The 26,471-nt window shown below is 37.0% G+C and overlaps 1 protein-coding gene across 5 annotated transcripts in view; it reads right to left on the reverse strand.

Annotated features, from left to right (window-relative positions):
* Positions 1 to 4,942: 4,942 nt before the first annotated feature.
* The window catches only part of Mrtf (Myocardin-related transcription factor), a 42,131-nt gene continuing 20,602 nt past the window's right edge, over positions 4,943 to 26,471 (reverse strand). For all 5 annotated transcript variants that reach the window (XM_089731479.1, XM_089731478.1, XM_028185218.2 and 2 more), the window contains 5 exons: positions 14,958 to 15,171; positions 13,136 to 13,275; positions 11,247 to 11,312; positions 10,809 to 10,942; positions 4,943 to 10,528 (listed from right to left, as the gene is read on the reverse strand). In XM_089731479.1, the coding sequence (XP_089587605.1) occupies positions 8,381 to 10,528; positions 10,809 to 10,942; positions 11,247 to 11,312; positions 13,136 to 13,259 (2,472 nt within the window). In that variant the 5' untranslated portion in view covers positions 13,260 to 13,275; positions 14,958 to 15,171 and the 3' untranslated portion in view covers positions 4,943 to 8,380. The remainder of the gene's footprint in view (positions 10,529 to 10,808; positions 10,943 to 11,246; positions 11,313 to 13,135; positions 13,276 to 14,957; positions 15,172 to 26,471) is intronic.

Raw genomic sequence — 26,471 nt, forward strand, 5'->3', positions numbered from 1 at the left:
CTATCCATTCCGGTAACTTTCTTCTTCCCTGATCTTTTCTTACCCGGAGTCCGAAACACGGCGAGCAAGCCAGAGCCTTTAGCTTCGTTAATAATGCACCTAACAGTACTCACTGATGTTTTTGTTGCTTCCGAAGTCTGTTTTAATTTTTCCATATCATTCTTCCCATGTTTTATAAAGAAGCAATATACGTCGTACACAAATTTTCTACCCTTTCTTTTAAGTACTACACCAGTTTGTCACGGCATAGTGTATGTTTTATAAAAAATCAACAAACACTCAACAAATAGCAATGGCAACAAAGTCCACAAGCAATTATAACAAATAACTTAACGATTAATAACGATAGACTTTCCACTGTACGCAAGCGTACTTTTGGGAGCAAGCGGAATGAGGGCGCAGTGCGGGACGCAGGGTTCGACTGATCTACCAATAACGCGCTCGATACGATTTCCCCTGCCGTCGCGCCTCACCCTCACCACCAAAGTGATCTAAAATTCGGTTCTGCGCAGTCAAGGTCATTTGCTCACGAAGTTTGCCGATTACTATACGCGTACGGTACATACATACATAAATGTGTACTCATAGATTATACACTTAATATATTTTGTGTACCTAGTACCGTACAATGGGGTAAATAGGGACAAAATCGACCTTCAGATTGAATTTTAAAATAGTTCCAATTAAATAGTCACTGCTCAACCAAAGAAATAAGTTGAGTCTTGAACGTACCTAGGTGATAAAAACCGTTACATTATTTTAATTATTCATTTTAAAGAAATAATCGGTAAAATAATGGCCGTCCCAATTTACCCAGCGTCCGGGGTAAATTGACACGGTTAAGGGTTAAATTGGGATATTTGTAAGGGTTGTCAACTCGCAGTACTGCGATATATAGGTAGGTGCCATATAATTATTTATATGGACCGAAATGATGAATACAATCCATAATTTAAGCACAATACACAACATAGTGTAAATTAAGCTAGTTTCTATTCCGAAGCGATGTGACGTGAATGATAATCAACAATACAATGATCAAAAAAAGTATGTGCATGTTATATTTTATAAAATTATTATTTAATTTCCTTAAAAATCACAACTCTGAAACAAAATCATAAAATAGAATAAAAAATAGAAAACAAAAGGACTGGAAATGCAATAATACAATTTTATTTAATCAACATTTTCAAAATAATCTTTGAGCAAGAGTAAGATATCAGGTGAATAAGATAAAAAAACAGCTTTATCTGATTACTGCCAATAATAACAAAAATAAAAGAAATTCTTTCTAAGCGAAATAACTAAACTCAATTAATTCACTCACTCATAATTGGATATCTCGGATTTTTAATTAATGCTACATTTAAAATCTGAGGCCTGTTTTTATTTGTGTGTGTTCGTTGTGAATGTTAACAAAATCATGATTCGATGCGTGAATAGATTCTGAAATAACAAAAGTTTTGATTCGTTTGAGTTCTTTTAACTTTTAATTTTTTTTATTGCTATAAAGAACATACGACCGGGCAGATATTACAAGGTAAATGTCGCGAAAAAAAAGTAATTATATATATACTTTTCTTTTACCTATAATACTTACATAAACTAACTGATAAACACATTAACCTTCTTTACATCACGCAATTAAGTGATAGTATAGGCTAAAAAATCTATTATAAGATATCAGTGACAACCCTAACAAGCCATCCCTATTTTGTCTTTTGGCGTTCCAATTTTGTGTTTTCTCGTCCCTAATTTTTCCAGTCTCGTTCCAAATTACCCTACATACGTCCCAATTTTCCCCAAAAAGAAAGGAAAAAATAAATATTTTTTATTTTGTCGAAATATTGTATTTAAAATAAGAATATTGCAACTTACCGTTTGTTGTGGTATTTCCAGGTGTATTAAAAACTTATATAAACTGTGATCTTATTGAAAAAACAACGATAATATCACTTTTTTTAAAAGTTCTTTAAGCTGTTTTAAAACGCACTTTTTAACCACTATTTTAAATTTAATTTGACGAATTTTTGGGACCAACTTAACTCATGCTTAGTACTTCCATAATTAACTTGGTTTTTCTTCTATACATTGATAAATATTACCTTAAAGAAAATTAGGTAGATTCCGTGCTACAAGTACTTTGAGAATCTTCCGCAGGTTTGTCCCAATTTACCCCAGGATCCCAATTTACCCCATGTCATGGTACGTCAAAGTAGTTGAAAGTAGTAGTAGTTTTATTTTTCCAAATGGAAAGGCAAAAGTATCACATCATACAGCCTAATCTTTTATATATATATTTTTTATGAAATATGATATTATGAAATGAAATGAATTGAAATGAGATGAGATGTTATGATATGGGATATTTTTGTGAAAAATGATAATATGGAGTGAAATTAAATGAATATTATTAATTTGAGACATTAATCAACTGGGATGAAATTAAATGAAATGAGATGATATGGGATGAAACATAATCTCAGTAAAATGGTGGTCGCTTACTGAGATTTTTTCAGTGGACTTTTTGGAGGATCCCGAGAAGTTACGTCCAACGGCTTTGTATCATTTTCCCACATTTGTGCACTTTCACAGATACTAAACAGTTAATAAACCACCGTTATTACACATTTAAACCTGATGAAACACTAAATAGACAAAATATAACAAATCGCACAACTTCACACCTCGCGTTCCCGCCAAAAAGTCAAAAAGCCAAAGCGCTGTATGTCAACTACAATTATTGGTAGTTTTCCAATTACAGCACAAGAGCGCATTATGCGGCATAATGCTTAGTTGAGCATTATGTCGCATAATGCGCTCTTGTGCTGTAATTGGAAAACTACCATAATTTTAAGTTTTTAAAAGTGATTTTATGACTTGGTAGCTAAGACCTTTAAGTCATGTCTTATTTTAATTTATATTCTTATTTTTATGAAAAATGATATGGAGTGAAATGAAATGAAGATGATTAATTTGAGACATTAATCAAAGTGTTCAGTTTGTTGTTTCTCCGCCTTGTTTACAGATAAAATTCTTGCAGCCATGGTTTTAATGCACCATATAAATGATCTATGGGTTGCATTATCTTGTGAGATCCGCCTTATAACAAGGTGCTACTCTACATAACGCATACGTTAAGTTATGATTTATGCAAGTAAAGTGTTCGCTTACGCGGCCCGCACCCATCATAACACTTCAGTGTGCTTAGTGCGAGTTTTTTAACGTACTCTATAGCGTAAAAGTTAACTCATATTTGTATGGAATGGGATCGTTTGCGTACGTATGCCGCTAGGGGCGCTGTTCCAATTGCATACAAAATTGGCTTAATATTTACGCAATCGAGAACGTTAGAAACTCGCACTAAGCACACAGATCATCGAATCTCACAGGATAGCCGTCGGAGCAACGTTGTTTGTAAGGATGAAAATCTTCACGGCGACCTCATATTAAAATCAAATCAATACGCATGTATTTATAATCTTCAAACTCAATAAGCGGAGCGGTGGTACCTACAGGTGCAGTTTCACACAATACCACCAGTATGAACTATGGGCGACGGTGGATGTAGCAACGACTTTCCCGTCACATATAATAGCCGGCAAACTTCTTGAGCATTTGTTGACGTAGTGGGGGTAAGTTCGCGCATGGTACACTCACGCGCAAAAACATTATTTACTCTGCGTCATAATGCAATTAAATTATTAAAATCAGCATATGTATTTATTTATATATTTATTAGAACATCAACAAAAAATATAGGTTAATAATTTTAATAATTTAATCTTGGGGTAAAATTGATATTCCTTCTATTAAGTAAAAACTAGAGCTGTTGCCAGGTCTTGGTTCAGTTGAAGCGAAGCTGGTATTTGTAATTTTTTTTTCGTTATCATAATCTTGACCATCATCATCATCACTGTTTTCATCACCCGAGTCGCTATCATCGTGATGAGTCGACATAGGCCTCATCGGTGTAGTTTATAACTCGGTCGGTTCGGTCTTCTTTTTTGTCTACAATTAATTATTTTTTGAAGATATTCGATTCGTAGTAATCGAATGTAACTTTTTTCAATTACCAGCTTCCGATTATTTTCTGTTTTTTTTTTCCATCTGAAGCCTAGCTCTTTCATAATTCGTCGTAAACTTCATTCCGAGCCATTAAAAATTTATATCTTCTTTAAATTTTTCGAAGCCTTTCTACGGTACGGAGTTTCGCTGCTTGTTATGTAGTTATTATGATTACATCTTTTATTACAGATTGAATGAAACTATCCATTCCGGTAACTTTCTTCTTCCCTGATCTTTTCTTACCCGGAGTCCGAAACACGGCGAGCAAGCCAGGGCCTTTAGCTTCGTTAATAATGCACCTAACAGTAGTCACTGATGTTTTTGTTGCTTCCGAAGTCTGTTTTACTTTTTCCATATCATTCTTCCCCTGTTTTATAATGAAGCAATATACGTCGTACACAATTTTTCTACCCTTTCTTTTGAATACTACACCAGTTTGTCACTGCATAGTGTATTTTTTACAAAAAATCAACAAACACTCAACAAATAGCAATGGCAACAAAGTCAACAAGCAATTATAACAAATAACTTAAGGATTAATAACGATAGACTTTTCACTATACGCAAGCGTACTTTTGGGAGCAAGCGGAACGAGGGCGCGGTGCGGGGCGCAAGGTTCGACTGATCTACCAATAACGCGCTCGATACGATTTCCCCTGCCGTCGCGCCTCACCCTCACCACCAAAGTGATCTAAAATTCGGTTCTGCGCAGTCAAGGTCATTTGCTCAAGAATTTTGCCGGTTACTATACCTATTTAATCAAAAAGTAAACAGTGATGCACGACCTATGTTAACCTTTGTGTGCCACTTTATTATTTACTATACTAATGGGCATAAACAGTAGAATCATGTGTGGAGACTGAAGAAAACAATATTTGTCAAAACTTTTTATTTAACGTTCTTTCCTTAAACTAGAAAAGGCTTAGTATTTATGTACAAGGTTTGATTACAGGGGCAAGGTAAAAAAACTATCCAGTTACACTACAGATACGACTCCTGTCATCTTATCACATCATTATTATTTTTATACATAAATTATTTTTGAATACTAGCTCTGTATCGTATTATTAAGGCTCAAAGCCCATTTTTAATTCTAAGCACTAATATAATGAAGAAATTGTACAAACACATTTATGGGGTTGAAAGCGTTACAATGAAGCCAATTTGTTTCTTTACGTAGTTTGGTTACATTTCAGAGAGCAATGCAATGAATAATAATAAATAAACAATTAGTATGTTATCACTTCGAACTTATAATTATAAAACAGATATTAAACTCTCCTAACATAATCACGAGTTAAATAATTAATATAAAGTATACTTATCAAACATCTCACTTAGCAGATAATGTAGGGAAAATACATCATTTATGATGCCTTACATAAGCAGGTATTATTAAATAAATAATATAACAAACACGGTATCTCGACCTAAAGATCATAGTAAAATTATTATTATGGAACATATTCATGTTGTAAGCTAATAAATAAATAGAACATTAGAATTATTGGCTAATTTTATGGATATTATAATTTAGATAATGAGCAAATAGATTTTCGTTATATAGTCTTGGTATCATTTTGTTTTAATATTTACTTAGATAATGGAATACAACTTAAAATAAAACGATCTTTTGACGATCAGACGTGTTAGTTTTAATGCATTAAAATGATAAAATGATGTGATGACTTGACTCGGCTGCAGACTATAGATACAGCGCAACACATGCTCCACCCGGATGCTTTCTAGAATTTTATTAATATTAATTCGATATTAAATCTTTATAGCACCAATTTATATGCAAACGCAATTCATATTGTTTCCATCACGAAAGCATGCAGTAGCATCCCTAGCAAGTAAGCAGATAGATCTGATAACAAGCCATATAAATATAATATACAAGTTTAATTGCCATTGATCAACTAATAGTGACATAAAATATATGTTCAACATACAAGTTCTTAAATTTCTTATTTTTCATTTTCCTATGCGGAGTCATTTTTATGTTAAGTTTGGTGCGGCTACATTTTAGCTCAAAAGTTCGCATCGAGACACTGCGATATAAAATTACGCGCGTTCGATCTACAGTAAAGTTCAGGGCTTAACTTTTTTTTTGATTGTTTAGATAGATGGACGAGCTCACTGCCCACCTGGTGTTAAGTGGTTACTGGAGCCCATAGACATCTACAACGTAAATATAAGTTCTAAGATCTCAGTATAATTACAACGGCTGCCCTACCCTTCAGACCGAAACGCATTACTGCTTCACGGCAGAAATAGGCAGGGCGGTGGTACCTACCCGCGCGGACTCACAAGTCCTACCACCACCTAACTGACTTCTGACTAAATTATCTAACTTTGCATTGCTTTACGTGCGAATATTTATGGGAGCAAGTCGCTGAAAGTAATTAGGTGTTTGCTAAATTCACAATAGAGAATGACTCTTGCTTTTTATAACAATACTAGCGACCCGCCCTAGCTTCGCTTCGGAAACATTAAAACACACATGAAACCAAAAAAAAAAAAAATTAAAAAAAAAGTAGCCTATGTTCATCAGGGACAATGTCGGCTTCTAATGGAAAAATAATTTTTCAAATCGGTCCAGTAGTTTCGGAGCCTATTCGAAACAAACAAACAAACAAATCTTTCCTCTTTATAATATTAGTATAGACAATATACGAGTTTATGTAGAAACTGCAGTTTCAAAGTTTACCGAAACATAATTTTCGGAATCGCGACAGACTATTCTTAATCAACCGAACAGATTGCGACCTGACCAACGACACGTAACAATGCAAACTTTCAATGAGTCTCACTAATGTAGCCACAACATTAACAATTATATAGTATTCATAAAATTAGGTTAATTATTGTATAAAAAAATAATTTACATAGAGCTTACGAATGCGGTATTCTCTAAATATATTTTTACACTTATTCCGCCACAGATTTAATTGACACAAATGATGCAGGAGTAATCTGTGTCCATTTTTCGTTGTAGCAACAAGTATTCAAAAATCAAATAACATAAATGCAAAAATGGCAATATTTCCTTAGCATTACTGATCTCACGCCGACAAAGCAGTAGTTAACGCAAGATAAAACCAATGGATGCAGATACAAAACACATTAGTGAAAACACTCACACATTCTTCTAGTTATGAACAAATTCTTAAGACAGTACAATCGAGTTGTAAATGATAAATAATAAATAGTCCACTCCAACAATTGCGCAAACATTCCGAATACACAGTTCCTTGTTTGATTTAAGTTCACTGCACAACTACTGGATAAATACAAGGTATATAACAGCAACTTATTACGACGCACCTAGCCTACGTTTTAGACAAATTGGAATGATACATTTTCAAGAATGTTATGTTGATATAAATCTATAAGAATTAGGGAAACTCAAATTAACGAAAATCAAGTTTCGTATAAGCTTTTATGCTATACTTACATAAAGAAATATAATAGAATAATTTAACAAGAACTTAGGTATGAGCGGAGTGTCAGACAAGTGATAGTGAACCAATGTTTGCTCAACTGTTGGAGTGTTGGGAGTTGCCCCCCTGAATAAACTAATGAATTCATAACTAACATTGTTCCCAAGCTGGTCCCACCCATGACGATGGCTTGTCAATGTGCTCTTTGTTCACTTTTTTTTTCAGTTAAACGCATTTTTTTTTAGTGATGAACAAAATTTATATTTCGAGCACTGTAAGGCGACTGTGCTTTTTAGCACTTTCAACAAGACTGGAATGTCACTTATTTACTGGGAAATAGCTATCCAAGTATTCAAGATAGCATTTTATTTGATTTCAATAAATAGACACAACACCAAACTAAACATGAGAAATCTTATAAGCTCTGCGCAAGTCAGTTCAAGATACGACAGGTCGAAACGTTAGTGTGCCTATAAAGATTTCCTATGACGATTTTCCCCTAAGTTTTATAGTCATCGGGCGGAATGCAGATTTCCACAACTATGTTGAGTATTATTAATTTCAATATATACACAAGTAAATATGCTATAAATATAAAATAAAATGAACTTATTACATACAGATGAGCCAAGTATGCGCGACGTTCCCGGTCGGCGCGCGTCAAGTGACACGAATGAAATATTTCAACTACTATCTAGCGACACGAGAGCGTTCGTGCCGACGTTAAGTACAAACACCAATAACTTTATTCACAGTCTCGTTGACCGCGAACACTTTGTGTCGCGCGCACAGAACAACGTCTACGTTCGGGTCCCCCCGCTGATCGAGTGACGGACGGCGCGGAGCCGCGGGTGGGGGGCGGGGGGTCAGGTGGCGTCGTACTCGATGCGCTCCCACGAGTAGTGCTTGTGGGCGGGGCGCGGCGCCGGGCGGGACAGCACGCCGCCCAGCAGCGGGTCGCACTGCGGCACGTGCCCGCGACCGAACATGTTGGGGATCATCTCCGTGTCCATGTAGTCGTAGCCCTCGCTGTCCATCGCGGCGCTCGGCCCGATGTCGATGCCGCACTCCTTGAGGTCTAGCTCGCACGGTCGCCTCTCGAAGCTGTCGTGGTGGTGGTGCTCGTCGTGAGGAAACGACGGCAGCGACAAGTCATCCATGTAATCGAAGCCGGTCCGGACATGATCGAGGATGTCGACGCTGGCCAGGGGAGTCTCGACCGTTCTCTCAGATTGGTCTTCTCCGACGTCCATCGGAACGTGAGAGCCGTCGTCTGTCGCACCGGAAAGAAGACTTTCGAAGAAGTCGTCGTCGGCGCCGTTCGGATCGGAAACGAAATCCGGATGGAAGTCTCCAGTGTTCAAGATGTCGACGCCGAGATCCGCATCGATGTCCGGGGCCCGCCGCTCTCCGTTACATCTTTCGTCAGACTGTACGGGATGAAGATCGACGTGATTCATTATTTCATTTTGAATGTCGTCGAGTTCTCTTTGCAGTTCGTCCGCGGCGAGTGAATCACGCACGTGCGTGTCGCCGAGAAGGTCATCGGTTAGTACCTCGTGAGGTGAAAAAGAATCATTAGATGTCGTATATCCCACATCCACGACTGGAGTGACGACCCCCGCGTCGCCTACAGCCGAAGGTGGTAATTCACCGTTCTCTACTAAAATTTCAAGCACGTCATCCATAATCTGACTTTCCTCGTTATGATCGTGCGGGGAGGACACGTGCGGCGGCGGGGGCGGCGGGGGAGGTGGCGGCGGAGGAGGAGGAGGTGCCAGTCGCTCCGGTTCATAATGCGTCGTCGGAAGTATCGCTATGGGTACCACCTTTACGCCGTTCAGTATGTATGCAGGATTTGCAGGTTTTTGAAGTGTTGAATCGACAGTTGTGTCGAGATTCGGAGCGGGTGGAGTCATTGTGAAGAGTCGTACGTATTGAGGTTGGGGTGGTGGTGGCGGGGACTGTTGCAGAGCATCCAGTTTGGCACGGAGCTGCGTTACACAAAGATGCGCCTGCAGTAGACGTCGACCCTGATCACTGGCGGCCGCACCGGCTGCCTCGCGTCGCACCGCTTCCAGCTGTTGCCGCGACACCTCTAGTTTACGTTCGAGCTCCTCGATTTGCCGGCGTTGCGACTGAACGATATCTTCTTGGGGCTCGATCTTGATTCGATGGTCCGGAGACGCAATGGAAACCATTGAAGCTACAGAAGGCACCGATGCGACGGACACCGGTGACTTCGGAGCCTCTTCCTGTTTCTCGACGAGGAAGGGCCTCAATCGATCTATTAGCTGTGGCTTTGGGCCGGACACTCGGAGGTTCCGCCGCTTACATTCGGCACGGAGATCCGACACTTTCATATCTTCAAATCGCGAGGCGACGGGTAGGGAGGGGGACAGTGACGAGAGCGCGGAGGGAGGCGCCGGCGGCAGCGGGGGCGGGGGAGGCGCGGGCAGCACGTCGGAGCAGTCTGACGTCACGGACGCGGTTGACGGCGCTGGAGACGCGGGCAACATTAGCTGCAAGAGAAGCTGTTGCTGTTGCAGTAAAAGTTCATATGGGGTCTCGACCGTTCCGGGCGGTGAAGACGCTTTTTGTGCGTTCGGGGGCCCTTTATATTCATGAAATTTAAATCGAGCCTTTGGTTGTTGTTTTTGTTTATTTTTCTTTCGATTTTTTTCCTTGCCAGGAGCAGGGTGCTGCGGAGGCGAGGTCACGCTTATGGGTGAGAGCGTGGAAGGAGGTGACGGTGAGGGTGATACTTCATCGGGCGGTCCACAGTACGAGGAAGGATGTTGAGGTCGGCCGGAAGCGCCCTCGCTGGTGGCTTTAAATGCGAGTATTCCACTTTTTACTGCAGTTTCTATATTCTCCTCAGTGTGAAGTATGTTCTTCTTGATGAGCTCCAAAGGACCAGGTCTGTGTGAAAGCTGGTCATTGAGTTGATCCGCTAATCGTGCTTTTTTCAGCATCCTTTGTTTTTCAGCCAAACTCGGATCCACATGGCTTTCCTGGAAAAAAGTTAACAGTTCAACATTTGAAACTACCAATTCTACAATTCTACCAATCATCAGTTTCGTAAGCATTATCAACTGTCTCATTTTATAGATTTATAGCGTCATCTATCTGTCACAACAGGAGTCAAGCAATGGCACTTATAATACTTTCAAGTAAAAGAGTTTTTTTCTCAATATGGTAAGTATTCAGTTAATGAAATGTTAATACTTTCAAGTAAATCCCGACAACAAGACCATCCTGAATAAATACAAAATTATAAAATATAACACATACTTGTTCTAAAATGTGTCTCCTTTCTAATTCTTGACGATCTGGTCGTCGTTGGATTTTTGCTTTCAGCAAATCGCCTGTTTTGGCTCTCTCTAGTTGCTTGCATTGTTCAAAATACGCCGGCGGTGTTTTTAATGCTGAAAAACAAAAAAGGTTACATTTATATTATATTGTATTTTACAAACACAGTTTTTTTTTTAATAAAACCATAAACTTATGTTTCCCTATTTTCGATGTAATAAACAGCCGAACGTGCTTTCAATTATCAGTTGTTTATTCCGCTGTCCTAAGAATTACGCCTGCCGTAAAACGTACTAAGAATTGTAATCGTAAATATTTTTCATCGTTTGAATGCGCTATAAATTGAGAACGCATAAACACTTTCAAAGTTCGTAACAACCGAATCAGCCTATCTTCGAATGATTAACTGTTAGTACTTACGGGGCATTATTCCTTGCGCTACGAGTTGGTTGATGGGCCGGCGCATCATCAGCTTCACTTTCAACGCTGCAGAAGTACATTAATTATAAACAATCAAAACATTATTCGATTACGAGTATAGACGGGTGACGTTATTTGATTTATTACATTTTCCTCGACAATAATTTTCCTGATCATACATATTTCGAAGTATCATTCACTGTAGCGTGTGCGTTAGTTGGCCAATAACAAGACACGACAACCATACCGGGTGTCCCGATCGACTTATGCATACAATGGGCACTGATTGAACATCAGACATGTGGTCGTCAAAAATAGTGTGTTATGACGCCAGGTGACGAACTTGACGTAGCGTATCGTTCACGGGCGCCGACGTGATCGATGCGTCGATCGGTGCACAAATTATATCGATCGAGCCGGTCTCGGCTTTAGGGCGTAGGCGCGAATGGAGTTCCTATACATTTGTTTTTGTGGCGGGTAACAGCGAACGATGGGCGGACAACGCTGGCCAGTTGCCAACATAAATAAACACTGCACAAGGAAACTAGTGTTATGCCGCGACCGTATTACAGACGAAACATTCACTACCACTGGGCCGAATATTGTGGGTTACTGGGCGTCTTTGCATGCGCTCGCGTTCACGCCGCACGCAAATGTCGCACTATATCGGAAAACAATGTGAACGAGGGACATGCAAACACTTTATTATTTTTTATTCATATTGCAAGCCGGAGTCAGAGAGCATTACCGGATACAACGATTCTTTAGGCATACTAATTGTATTGCAGCCTTGTTCTATACTAGTGTTAAAGTGAATTAGACATTCATTGCATTACACACAATACGAATGGTTTCCCTTTTATTATTTAACCAACGTAATTATTGAATTGACCTGTTGTTCCTAAGGGTACACTTTTTTAGTTTAGTTAATTCAGTTAACAGCTGCCTATGCGTAAGTAAGATTATAGTTTAATTAAGACGTTAGCGAATATTTTTACAGAAAAACCTTTATGTTGTAAATAATTCTGCCTGTACTGGGGAATAACATATGCTATTAGTGTCTTAAGAAAGAAAAACGTTTTTTTTTCAATTACTACGTATCACGACTTATGTAATTACAAACAAGACTGCGAAATAGGCAGAGACTATAGATCCGGTATTATTAAAAGCTTTTTAGTGCAGTGCTATATTTTTTTGGAACGAAATTCCTTATGGGACGATGCGGAGGGGTACCCTAACCGGGAAAAAACGTCCGTAACGTAAGATTTTTGTTAGTAATGCACACAGTGTACGACTTAACTTTGTAATAACGTACAAAACATAACATATTTTTTTATCATTCATTGACCACGATCTCAGAGCTTTCGTTTGCGCAATACACTAACTCTTATGCAAACAACCGTGAATGAAGTGTACCACAATAAGTTCGCACGTTACCGAATGACCGTGGGCTGTTGCGAAACCTTCAGTTTTATTTTCTTTATACCTCGACTAGAACTTAAAATTAATATTTTTATAATAAGAATCTTCGTTCCTATCCGGTGTCCCTTTTTTTTCCTAACTAAGCTGATACCTTGAGAGGCTATATCAGCGTCGCCCTAACTAGTAGGTAAGCTCACGGGGCTCAAACCTGATGACGTTGCTAACACGAACCCTAGCAAGAGCCGTGCTTCGCAGAATCTACCACCGGATCGGAAACGCGACCCACTGAGAAGATCCGGCGAGAAACTCAGTGGGCTGTGTCTGAGGATTAATTTACTCGTCGAGCCCTTCGTCACAAGCGACGGCTTCGACGAGAACGATGACCGGTGCTTGACCGGTGTCCCACGACATCACACAACTTTTTTTTTATGTTAAGCGCTATCTGCGTGTAATAAGGCGGTTCTCACATTCTTTATGCTTCCCCATGGCAGGCTGGAGCGGGCTGTCGTCGACGATGACTTTAGGCGGCGACACGCGCGGCGAGCTGGACGGCTCGCTGGCGCCGCTGCTGCTCGCCTGCCGTCCAGCCATCTCCTCCGCACCAGAGCTGCATCAGCGCAATAACATCTATATATTAATACGTGAACCAAAAAATTGCACCCATTTTTATAAAAATTGCGCGGAGGGAGAAGCACGAAATTTCCCACACTTATCTATACTAATATTATAAAGCTGAAGAGTTTGTTTGTTTGAACGCGCTAATCTCAGGAACTACTGGTCTGATTTCAAAATTGAAAAATTCTTTCAGAGTTAGATAGCCCATTTATCGAGGAAGGCTATAGGCTATATTACATCACGCTAAGATCAATGCAAGTCGATTAAAAAGCGCGATTTTGGTAAAATAACTCTTTAACATTTATACAAACAATAAATACAATACAATACAAAATATAATACAATACAAACAATAACAAAAATATTTTCACTTTCTACGTAAATGAAGAGGAGGGTAAAATTTAGTGTCATGCCAAAGTAATTATTCCACGCGGACAAAGTCGCGGGCAAAAGCTAGTAGAGAATATAGAGAAGGAGTGCAGAATGTTAATATATTTTTTTTAATTATGCAAAAAAAATACATTAAATCAATAAATAAATTAAATATTGTTTGTCTTTATTAATATTTATCCAAAGTGTAGTCTTGACGAAATCTGTGATTATAGAAGTATAATAGTGTACAGACCTATAATTTCAATTAATTATAGTCGAATTTCGACTACCGGGGGCCCACTAGTTCAATTAATTCTCGGTGTATCGAAAACGAAATTCGTTTACGTTCCATTTTGGTTTTGGTAGCATGTTTACGCATCAAAAAACATTCTTGGTTGATGAGTTCATGTTATATATTGGTTATGATTATGTGATTCTCTTCACTTTGCTTTATGGGCCAAATAAAGCGGTATTATTAGCCCTTGCTATTTAGTGAAGCTCCAACATTGTACATCAATTTTAAGCCCTTTTATCAGCTTAAATAGGTCAAGCCATATACATATATAACAGAAAATTTCAACGTAATTTACAATTACTTTAAGACGGCTGATGACCTTTCACATTTGCACGCGTATCGATCAACACGCAGTAATTTTATTACTTTAACTTAATATATTAAATTATCAATATTTAAAAAAAAAACCTTAGTATTTGATGCGTGATTTTTACCTATATTTAATCTATATTAACTTATTAAACTTTGTTATTTGCAGTAGGTTCAACGGTCACTAAGGACCAAAGATAACACAGTTTAAACAATTGTCAATTTGTAGCCGAAATAGTCAGGATTGTGATGATAAATTGCGGCACAATTTTACATTACTCCTGCCATCAAAAACAAACACTTGGTAAATGTTTCCGGTTCGATTTTTATCTTTCACCGTGCAAATTATTTCTGAACACGTACAAGTTACGTATTTATGCAGTAAAAATCTTTAGGTTTCCGATTAGATTCACCGACCGTCTTACCTATTATGCCTAGATATAATTTCATTTGAAAAATAAGAATATCATGCCATGCAATAGCCATGACAAATAGTTAAGAAGTACTTCAATTTATTTTTATTAATAATCTTTGAAATAAGAGAATCGTGTTTAGACAAGTTATTTAATAACAGTCAACACATTGTTAACATTAGAATAAAGCAATTCATTTGTTTATACGACGCAGCATTACGAAGCATGTTAATACGAGAAAATAAGATGCGTAGTAATTTTTATTCTTGTAGTAGTAGAACCGACCTGAACGTGTCGTCTGAGGGCGGCGTGGGCGGGGTGTGAGGCGGCGAGACCGGCGAGGCTGCGCGGCTGCGGTCGCGACGCTGCTGTGGTTTGAACCACTCGGGGTATATCGCGCTCAGGGTCTCCACCAGGTCGTGGTCGAGTGTCACGCGCCAGGACACGCGCCCGTCCGAGCCCTCCGAGCCCTCGCCTCCACCGCACGACGATCGGCTCTCTTTCAAATCAAATATATAATTAATACGTGAATCAAAAACTTGGTAAACTTTTTACTGGTGGAAGGACCCCTTGTGAGTCCGCACGGGTAGGTACCACCACCCTGCCTATTTCTGTCGTGAAGCAGTAATGTGTTTCGGTTTGAAGGGTGTGGCAGCCGTTGTAACTATACTGAGACCTTAGAACTTATATCTCAAGGTGTGTGGCGCATTTACGTTGTAGATGTCTATGGGCTCCAGTAACCACTTAACGCCAGGTGGGCTGTGAGCTCGTCCAACCATCTAAGCAATAAAAAAATTAAAAATAAAACTTGGTACCCGTTTTTACGAAAATTGCGCGGAGGGAGAATGAAAATTCCCACACTTATAGAAAATATAGAGGAGTGCAGAATGTTAATTTTATTTTTTTATTCTGCATAAAAAATACATTAAATCAATAAAATAAAAAAATATTACACACACTACCATGTATTTGACACAACACATACATAGTAGTACATAATAGATATATATACTTTTTATTTATTGTCAATTGTCAAACTTTTGTTATTGTTTAAAGTCTGTGGTCAAATTGAGAATAGATTAATATTGTTTGTCTTTAATATTATTTGTCTATAGTGTAGTCTTGGCGAAATCTGTGAATATAGATGTAGTCTTTGACAATAGAACCGTGATAATGTTCAAAGCTTATAATTTCAATTAATTATAGTCGAGTTTCGACTACTGGGCGACCACTAGTACATTTAAAACTTCTTTCAAACCATTGTAAATTTTGTATTATAATTTTATCAATATAATATAGAAATTGAAATGATCCAAATGCTAAATCAATACGGCTAAAATATATACGTGTGACGAGAACGTCTTATACCGTTGGTAGGAACGAAGCTAGTTCTGAAACTTGAATACGTCATGCATGAAGAAGAAGACACTAGAATGAGCCAAGAATATAAAGGAATTCATCATCATGTTTTCTCCTTCCATACTCTTCTATCATATACCATTTCTTCGCTCACTCCCCTCCTACCCATATCGTCTTTCACACAATCCATCCATTTCTTCTTAGGTCTACCTCTGCCTCTAAATCCTTCCACATTCATAGTTAACATATAAGTTAACATATAAGAATTTAAAGGAATTGTTTATAAGAAATGTACACTGTGGTACGAGCAAAAACATAAATTTAATAACGGTGACATTAACATTTTTGATCGCGTTTAATAACGATTTTTTATGTACATAATAATCTTCGAAAACTGTTTTCCCATAAGCACAACGCAAACGCACATTAAGAGTTGCCGTAGAAAAAAAAATATGGAAGTGTTATGTAATGTTTTAAACTCTCATAAAGCTGGATTCACGAGGGAATGAAAATACGATCTGAAAATAAAACATCTGTGTATGTTGAGTCATGTACAATATAAAACTAAAAGTAAGGTAAACAAATGCAGACTTCAAAAACGTGAAACCAGCATCCGAAATTTCCTATAATATTAGGAATAACATGGAATCATTGACGTAGATAAGCCGTATATGAGCGTTTAGAGATTTTGTTCAAATCCAGATTTGTACTATATTATTATTATTTACGATAAGCGAAGATCATATATATTATTCAGCGTCATTTACTTTTGCATGATATTTGTTTTTAAAGTTATTAGATACTGAAATAATATGGTATTGATTTTAATTTTTTAAATGTGAAATTAAAATTAGAACACGACATGATGTGATCATTTCTGTACAGGCCGTTCTTAAAGCAATTTTACGAATTTAAAATATCAAAGTAAGTCGTTATCTTTGGAATCGGATACATAAAATATTATTGTAAACAAATCAGTGCACGATTAATTAAATAATTAATTATTGTAAACAAATCAGTGCAAGATTAATTAAATAATTAAATTATCATTTTCGTTCTGAGTTCGCGCTTTATATTGAAAGAAAAAAAAAGAAAATATTGATGGTAGTTCTTGAAATCTAAATGGTTATCTCCAAAACCCAACAGGTTCGTTCGACACATGTTTCACGTTGCAATTTAATTTAGCTCACAGTTTTACCATCGAGCGATCGATCTTTAAAAAAGACAAGTCTTAAAATGGAGTGATTGAAAGACATTTTTCATCTAAAACAACGTCGTGTATGATTTAAGGAATTTTAATTCGAAAGACGTATTTTAGGTTTATTTTTGAAACATAGATTATTAGTTCATGAAAGAAAAATGCAAATAATTATTGTATTTTCGTTCGTCTAGAGTAGTCATCGCCGCTCTGATTTGTCTCGTGTCATCGCCTCCCACACGACTGTATCATCATAATTCGCCACCAACCGACACTACGGTTACTTAGTCAATCGGTTAGTAGGCACACTCATTCAGTTTCTAGAATGTTTTTTTTTTACCATCGCTGCGTTTTGTTTCGTTGTTGTTGAATAATGAATTAATCTATACGGCAAGAACGCCACGACTAACAACTTAGTGTAAGCAAAAAATAGTAATATATTTACTTTAATATATATAAACTGTAATACAATATTAAAAGTCGACATAGTAAACGACATAATCAATATTATTAACCGGAAATATAAAATACATGTTATGCTAATTTGTTTTTTTATCAAAAGCTGAAAAAAAATACAACATGAATGCTCCTCGGAACATTATGTAGTAGATACAGGTCAAGGCATTGCGTTTGAAGTGAACACATTTTAAAGTGTTAGAAAAATTACCGTTTAATTTCTTTGAGTCGCTCCTACTCTCCTACAAACTAAAGCGCGTATGTAACGTAACACGTCAATCAAGATGTCAGCTGGGCACACGCATTTCGCTGCCGTTGGACAACGTGTGCCGTGCCTAATTACGGTTATCGCTATATTATCATCACTGTCTAATGTATTCCATTGTTATTCTAAATTAAATACCGAAATCCAAGCCGACAAGCTACTGGTGATACACAACGTTTAAGAGACTTATATTTTTAAATTTACGTTTCACTTTAAATAATTATTTTCATATTTTTTTATACACGACAAGCCGAGTTGCGAGCCTACATAGGTAGATACCACTATCCTACCTAATTCTGCAGCCATGCTTGCGGTCTTGAATGAACTTGAATTGTATCTGTTCAACAATACAAGTCTTCAACCTCAAGTCTAATAGTGGCACCACATTTGTGATACCTAAGGGCTCCCATCACTATTTAACACTAGAAAGGCCCTCTCGGTTTGCAATAAAAAAGTCAGTTTACTCACGGCTTAGATACGAGATAAGAGATTCGTATATATCCAATAGACCCACGCAAGACTGTCTAATGATATAGTAAGCGAGTTATAGGAAATAATGAATGAACGAAGGTCCCGCGGTATACCGGCATGCGTACGTCACAAAGAGGCTGAGAGGCTTACGTCACGTGTGCACACGGCCCTGGAACACGCGTAGGAAGCCGGCACCTGTCTCCACCCACGTGCTAATGTTTGTCAACCTAAATGACGGTATTGTCATGTAATGTTGTTTTTGTTTTCATTCATTCTGTTTTTTCCCGCTATTATAGCCTAAGTTCCGTATTCGCTGTGATAACACAAGCTCGTCGTTTAACGGAGTTCAGAGCGTAATGAGTCCGACCCTTCGACGTAAGTAAGATTACGATGAAAAACAATTTAATTTTTCAGGATTTTCAAACGAAACAAACATCCCAAAGATTTATTATTGAACTTATCATAGATGTATTTTAATAGTTTAATAATTTTATAGTGGAAGAGTGGCCAGAGTTCAGCCGTGGACAAATGTGACATAATAATCATTCTGTAAATACACTGACATTATTCACTACTAATCGCTTGAAACACGTATCAAATGCTTATGTTTTCATTAAGGTGTATTCCAAGAAAAACAACCAGAGATTCTCCAGTGTTAAGCTAAATATGATTTGTGGAACGCACCTCGGCCGCGACAGAGTTGTGACCTAGTTACATCGTCCACAACGCCCCACAAATACGTTACTGCCAAACTGTCTTTTTCTTTTTTTTTTTTTTTTTCGAAACATTTTTAGTATTGATAACTAGAGCGAAAGGGCTTCGACTCTTCAAACTCTGGTATTCTATGACTTAACATCAAGACTAGACGGCCATGAGCTTCAAATATTTCTATATATACAGCATATAAGTTAGGTGAATGTAATCTATATATATAAAAATGAAACCCGTTTTCCGTTGTCACGACATAACATGAAAACGGCTTGACCGATTTGGCTAATTTTGGTCTTGAATTATTTGTGGAAGTCCAGAGAAGGTTTAAAATGTAGATAAATATGAAAGTGCTCGAAATTAAATAAAAATAACAATTTTGTTTTCCCTTTGATGTGTCCCCCATCGGACGGATTCCTTTTGTTTGTTTTAAGTTTATTTTATACAAAAGCTTAGGTCTTTTATTTATCGATTGAGGCACTACGAAGTCTGCCGGGTCAGCTAGTAACTTAATAAAAAACGACTAATACATAAACTTTCCGAAGCAAATTCTTCCGTTTTCGATTCAAGTAAGGATAAGTTACGTAGTGTAAGTAAGTGTAAGATATATCTTTAGGTTTTATTGTATAATATTATATAGGTAGATAAGCTTTTGGCTCCTCTGATGTTGAGTGGTTAACAAAGTCTATAAACATCACAAATAATTTTCACAATCAACCCTAAAACAATTGCCCGAAATTCATATGCGAACTTTGCAGCAGAAATAGATAGAACAGTGGAGTTTGTTCAGTGTGTGCTAACTATGAGCCTCTCTCCACATGTACACTTTAATTATGAATGTTTAAAATTTTCAAAAACATTTAAAAAACTTCAGACAAAAAAATTCAAATTGGGCAACTGTTTTAAATAGAATTCGAATTAGGCAATTCGGTAATAGTTTTCAATTTGTATGTACTTTGGTAAACTTTAATTATAACATATTTTTTTCATTATGAGTTACAATTATACTGAATACGGATCTAATATCATCAAAATTTAAATTCAATTTTATTGTTCCAAACAAAACTTCAGAAAATAAATAAATAATAGTTTAAAAAAACTAACAATATACGCTTTTTATAGAAAATCCAACTAAAAAATAAAAAATAAATTTGAATTAAAAATAGTGTAAGAAAAAATTATTTTATTGTAAAAAAGCGTGGAGTGCTTTTCAGGATATTATCAAAATAACCCTTCTACTCATATCTGTTCATAAAATATTTATAACTACTGATACCATGCAACCCACGCTTTTTTTAGTGGGATTTTCTATAAAAGCGTACTTTGTTAGTTTTTTTAAACTATTATTTATTTTTCATTTTTTAGTTAATTTCAGTTTTTTCAGTTTTTTTTAAATATTGAATTGTCATCTGTCCTTAATAAGTATACCAAATTTCTAGTTAATCCGACGTTTTGAAGGAGGTCAAAATCATGTTCAAAGATTCCGTTACATACTAACATCTGAAGCTAATAAAAGCGTATTAAAAAATAAAAAACATAATGAAATACGCGTTTTTGATTTAGAGGTTATCTTGACGACTTTTACACGTCTCACGTGAGATATCGCATTGAAATGAAAAATAATCCAAAAACTGCGAGCAACGTTAAAATAAATAAACGATATATTCCACACTCGTGACTCATTGTTTAGATGGATAGGCAACGGAACACATTTCAGCAAAACTCAACAATCAACGTTGTTTATGTAAAGCCTACATACATGAGGCGTATTGCATTAATGTATCCATACGGATCTCAAACGAGAATTATTTTAACGAGTTATAAACAGTTAACGGTACATTTTCAAAAAGGTATTCACCAGACCTTATCCAATTTAAAGACACTGAATAATTCTAGATTTTTCTTCAAGACTCTATGGTGTCGTTCTTGCTCTAATTTTCTGCACAACGAATGTAAACATGGTTAGCCGAGGCTATCTAAATTTGGAATCCAATTGACTTTCGTAACGCGATGAATTGATTTCCATCGCTGGACGTTTAACGCTTTTTTTACTGGTGATTGAGAATGTAGGGACGAAGCATGCATTAATTAAATCAGATTAAAAAAAACATTATTTTTCAGAGATAATCCTGAGATATGTAGCATAGCTTATCTGTTTATGTTTAAGAAAACGGTTGTTATCTAATCAAAGGATTTACGAAAAATGTAATTTGCAACCAAAGTTAATTAAAATAATCCTAAATGTTTGAGCGATTTTTAGTGTGTATTGAAATAACATATTTTGTTAAATCCTGTTGTAGTAATTCCACAATCTGGAATAATGGTTTAACAGTTCCAGAAGTCGTGGTAAACTTTTGACCAAAGAAAGACATAAATTCTTTCGAAATAGATCAAGGCAGGAACCATAGCGGGTCGATGACGCAAAAGGATGTTTTCAGCGAGTCGGCAACAGTGGCCGTCTGTTTATCGTCAGAGCACAGTTAGAGTTATACCGAGTCTGGGCCTATGCCGAAATGCAGCTGTAAAAACACACAGAATTACACCACTTCTCACCGATCTCAGTAAATGTACATACGGTGTGATAGCCAACCCGTTACGCAACCGGCACGGCGCCCACATAAATGGCAACCGACAACATTGTAGGGGCTAAAATACGCTCGAGAGTTCAACATGCCAAATGAATCCAACGCGTTACGACATCGCAAGCCGGCAATTATGCATTCCATCTAATAATTTGTAGTAAACAACATCACCAGGACAGGACTCAAAACATGAGAAGAAAATAAGTAAAACACATAAGTACCTAGTCAGGTCATAAGTATTGTCACACAGTAAAAACTTTTCTTTTAGAATGCTGGCCACAAAAAAGTTTATTGAATTCGAATTTCGAATTGTTCATGAAAATAAAAATGTATACTTTTAGAATTTTACTCGTTTTTAAAAATGGAGTGAACGCTTAAAGAAGACCGTGTTGCAGTTATTGCGTTGCATCGTTGCGATTACGCGCCAATTCAAATTTTTAACATACTGAAAAATTTGAATATAACCAAAAGATTCGTTTATCGTACCATCAAACGATACAATGAAGACTCTAGTGTAGACGACAGGTCAAGAAGTGGTCGCCCTCGGTCTGTTAGGACTCCAGCAGTGATAAAAGCTGTGAAGGCGCGAATTCATAGAAATCCCAAACGTAGGCAGAAACTGTTGGCCCTTCAGATGGGGTTAAGCAGAACCACAGTGAAAAGGGTATTAAATGAAGACTTAGAGCTTCGGGCATATCGAAGAAAAACAGGACATCGTTTGAATGCTCGTCTAATGGACCTGAGACTGAAGAGATGCCGCGCTTTGTTGAAGCGGTACGCGGGAAAAAAATATCGGGAAATTCTTTTTTCGGATGAAAAAATTTTTACCGTAGAAGAGAGCTACAACAAACAAAATGATAAGATGTACGCATACAGTAGTGAAGAAGCGAGCAACCGTATTCCGCGTGACCAACGAGGTCATTTTCCATCCTCGCTCATGGTATGGTTGGGAGTTTCTTATTGGGGCTTACCAGAGGTACATTTTTGTGAGAAAGGTGTAAAAACGAATGCAGTTGTGTATCAAAATACAGTCCTGACGAACCTTGTGGAACCTGTTTCTCATACCATGTTCAATAACAGGCACTGGGTATTCCAACAAGATTCGGCGCCAGCTCATAGAGCGAAGAGCACACAAGACTGGCTGGCGGCGCGTGAAATTGACTTCATCCGGCACGAAGACTGGCCCTCCTCCAGTCCAGATTTGAATTCGTTAGATTACAAGACATGGCAACACTTGGAGGAAAAGGCGTGCTTAAAGCCTCATCCCAATTTGGAGTCACTCAAGACATCCTTGATTAAGGCAGCCGCCGATATTGACGTGGACCTCGTTCGTGCTGCGATAGACGACTGGCCGCGCAGATTGAAGGCTTGTATTCAAAATCACGGAGTTCATTTTGAATAAACTTTAGTGTCATAAGAATCTATGTTTTGTTAAGTTCATTTTGGTATATGAATGGTTACGTAATGAATAAACTTGTTTCAATTATTTTACATTAAAGATGTGACAGAATTTATGACCTGACTAGGTATGTGTACAAAAACAAAAAAAGAAAGATTATAATATTTCTTTTTTTTTTGTATACAAAGCCCAGTAGTGATAGGCGAATGTAATTCAAACTCTTAATATGCTAACAATTTTTTAAATTAATTTTTGATTTTTTTTATTGCTTAGGTTTGTGGATGAGCTCACGACCCACCTGGTGTTAAGTGGTTACCCAGTTATCATAGACATCTACAACGTAAATGCTGCCACCCACCTTGAGATATGAGTTCCAAGGTCTCAGTATAGTTGCAACGGTTGCGCCACCCTTCCAACCGAAACGCATTACTGCTTCACGGCAGAAATAGGCAGGGTGGCGTGCGGACACACAAGAGGTCCTACCACCAGTAATTACGCAAATTATAATTTTGCGGGTTTGATGCGTGTTAGTTCAATAAGAACAGAGAAGAGAGAAGATAAACGCCTGATATCAAATGTGATATAAAATAATTCTTATGGTACGCATGGTATAGTTCAGTTTTACTCGATATCGAGTAGATAATATATATATAATAATAATATGTACAACTCAATGCTCTAATGGTTATTAAAGTTCGAACACATTGGAACGACCAGTGCCGGTATTATGTATCAGCTGTAAGACTTAGTCATCATTTAAAATATGCGATATGGTTTCAGATTATTTTTTTTACTGCTAGATGGGTGGACGAGCTCACAGCCCACCTGGTGTTAAGTGGTTACTGGAGCTCATAAACATCTACAACGTAAATGCGCCACCCACGTTGAGATATAAGTTTTAAGGTGTCAAGTATAGTTTCATGTCATTATTATAAAGGAAATATATATTATTATTATTATTATTATTATTTTATTGCCGTATAGGCAGACGAGCATACGGCCCACCTGATGGAAAGTGGTTACTGTCGCTCATGGACGTCAGCAATGCCAGGGGCAGAGCCAAGCCGCTGCCTACCGTTTAATACTCTCCACAAGCCTCGTTTGAAGAAGGACATGTCATAGCGCTCGGGAAACACCGTGGAGGGGAGCTCATTCCATAGCCGGATGGTACGTGGCAAAAAAGGTCTCTGTAAACGCACTGTGGATGAACGTAGTGGCTCCAGGTAGTATGGATGAACTCTACTCCGGTGGCGGGCGGTGCGATGGTAATAGATAAAATACTTTTATTTCAAATAGGGGCTCCAGTAACCATTTAACACCAGGTGGGCTGTGAGATGGTCCACTCATCTAAGCCATAAAAAAAAAATGGGTGTTTTCTTTGACTGCTTAATCGCATTTTCAGTACGACTACTAATGTGGACATGCAAATATTTTGCACTAAAATAGTTGACGTTCCATGATACCCATACATGATATCCCGGTAGACAAACTTAATTATTTTATGAGTAACGTTAAAAATTAATTGCTAATGCGCGAAATAATGTGTAAAGACAATGAATACAAAAGAATAGTTACGAAACGTATTATTGATTTGACTTCAAAGCACTGACATTTTTAATCCCATAACATATAATAAATGTAATCTTGTAACTTTAATTGAGTGCCAACTATGCGAAATGAAACAGAAATAAATTGAAATCACACAAAAAACGACTCTTACGCAATAAGCATTATCTGAGTCGTTTAAGATGTTCAGTCGTTATAAATATTTCTACAGTTCCGATAAAAAAATTCGTATTCATATACAAATATATCAACTGCCGTGGTTTCAGCCAACACATTTTGATTTCATATATATTCATTATTAATATTATTATTATAATATACATACTAACTGTACCCGTCCGCTTCGCTGGGCATTTAAAATTAACATTATTATTTCTCACCCCCCCCAAAGATTCTCATCATTAACACCCCCCCCCCCCTCCGCCCCGCAACTGGTGTAGGGAGTCCATCATATAAATATTAGCCTATCCATTAAGTACATGTATTTTCTACATGGATACCAAGTTTCGTCAATCGGACGCATGGTTCAGTAGTTATAACGGAACATCGGTAAAAACCACTAGATTTATATATTACTAGTGTAGAAGTATAGATTAAGAGCCACAAACCATTAACTGATTTGAAATGACGAATAAGTAAACAGTATGATTTTTAAAGAGCAGATCTAAAAGAACGAGGAACAGCGAAAAACGTTGAAAGGAATTTGGATTTGAAGAACTGAATCATTACCTTTTTTTAAACTCATTTTTCCGGTCAAGTTTCAGCAGTTAATTCAAAAAATCACAGTCTAAATTATTTCACCAGTGAATGGAGTAAATAACATACCGTGTGCAAAAAGAAACGGCTGATTTAAAAAACTATATCAAATCGTTAAAATTTATAAAATTGATTCGGCATCTGGATCTGGTAAAATCCTAATGTCCAATTTAATATATGTAGGTACAATAAGATTTTTTATTTAGAAGCAATCGAATAACAAGGTAAAGATGGCAGTAGCCAAGACTAGTAAATTGTACAAAACTTAAACAGAAAACATTCATAAAGAATAAAATCTATTTCAGTATAACTACCACACAAAGACAGTTGGAGATATTTGTTAAAATATCTAGTCACTGACGCAAATCTCTGCACATAAATTATTGCAATATATTTGAGTACGTCCAAGAGTGGTTTTACATTCTTTTTATTTTTAATAAGTGACTAACACGGCTCTAATATTATTATATACTCTGGCATACGCACTTATGTACTAAAATAAACGTGATAGACGACTAAATTAAAGATTACTATGGGCGATAAAACAACGTGTCCGGTGTCCCTGTGCGAGCCACTTGTTTCAACAGCTGTTGTTTGTTATTTTAGTTTTACTAACATCTTCGATAAAGATCATAATTGAACAAACATGAATCAGTTAATTAACGACCGAGTTAATTTACGAGCCGAAGACCTCAGAATTTTATCGTAGTTTCAAGACACAATTTTTTGTTTTAAATTCTGTGAGTATGTTAATAAATAATAAACAAAAAAAAACACGGATTATTAGTTGTGTCAACTGTGAAAAGTAAATATAAAAATAAACGACATTTAAACCAAGATACGTGTTACTTGTTGGATGGGTGCAGTTATGATGAACAAACGTATTTAAGATTATTTTAGGGACTGCTTACATTTAGCGTAAAATCAATCTGTCAGTTTTACTGCCGTAAACATTAATTAGGCATTTCAATGATTAGAAGGCCCTGGCCACACAGCCCGTACAAATAAATGTACGACTGATTAATCTAAGATTTATAGT

The sequence above is a fragment of the Bombyx mandarina genome, chromosome 11 (assembly GCF_030267445.1).
Source record: "Bombyx mandarina strain Sakado chromosome 11, ASM3026744v2".
Classification (NCBI taxonomy): domain Eukaryota; kingdom Metazoa; phylum Arthropoda; class Insecta; order Lepidoptera; family Bombycidae; genus Bombyx; species Bombyx mandarina.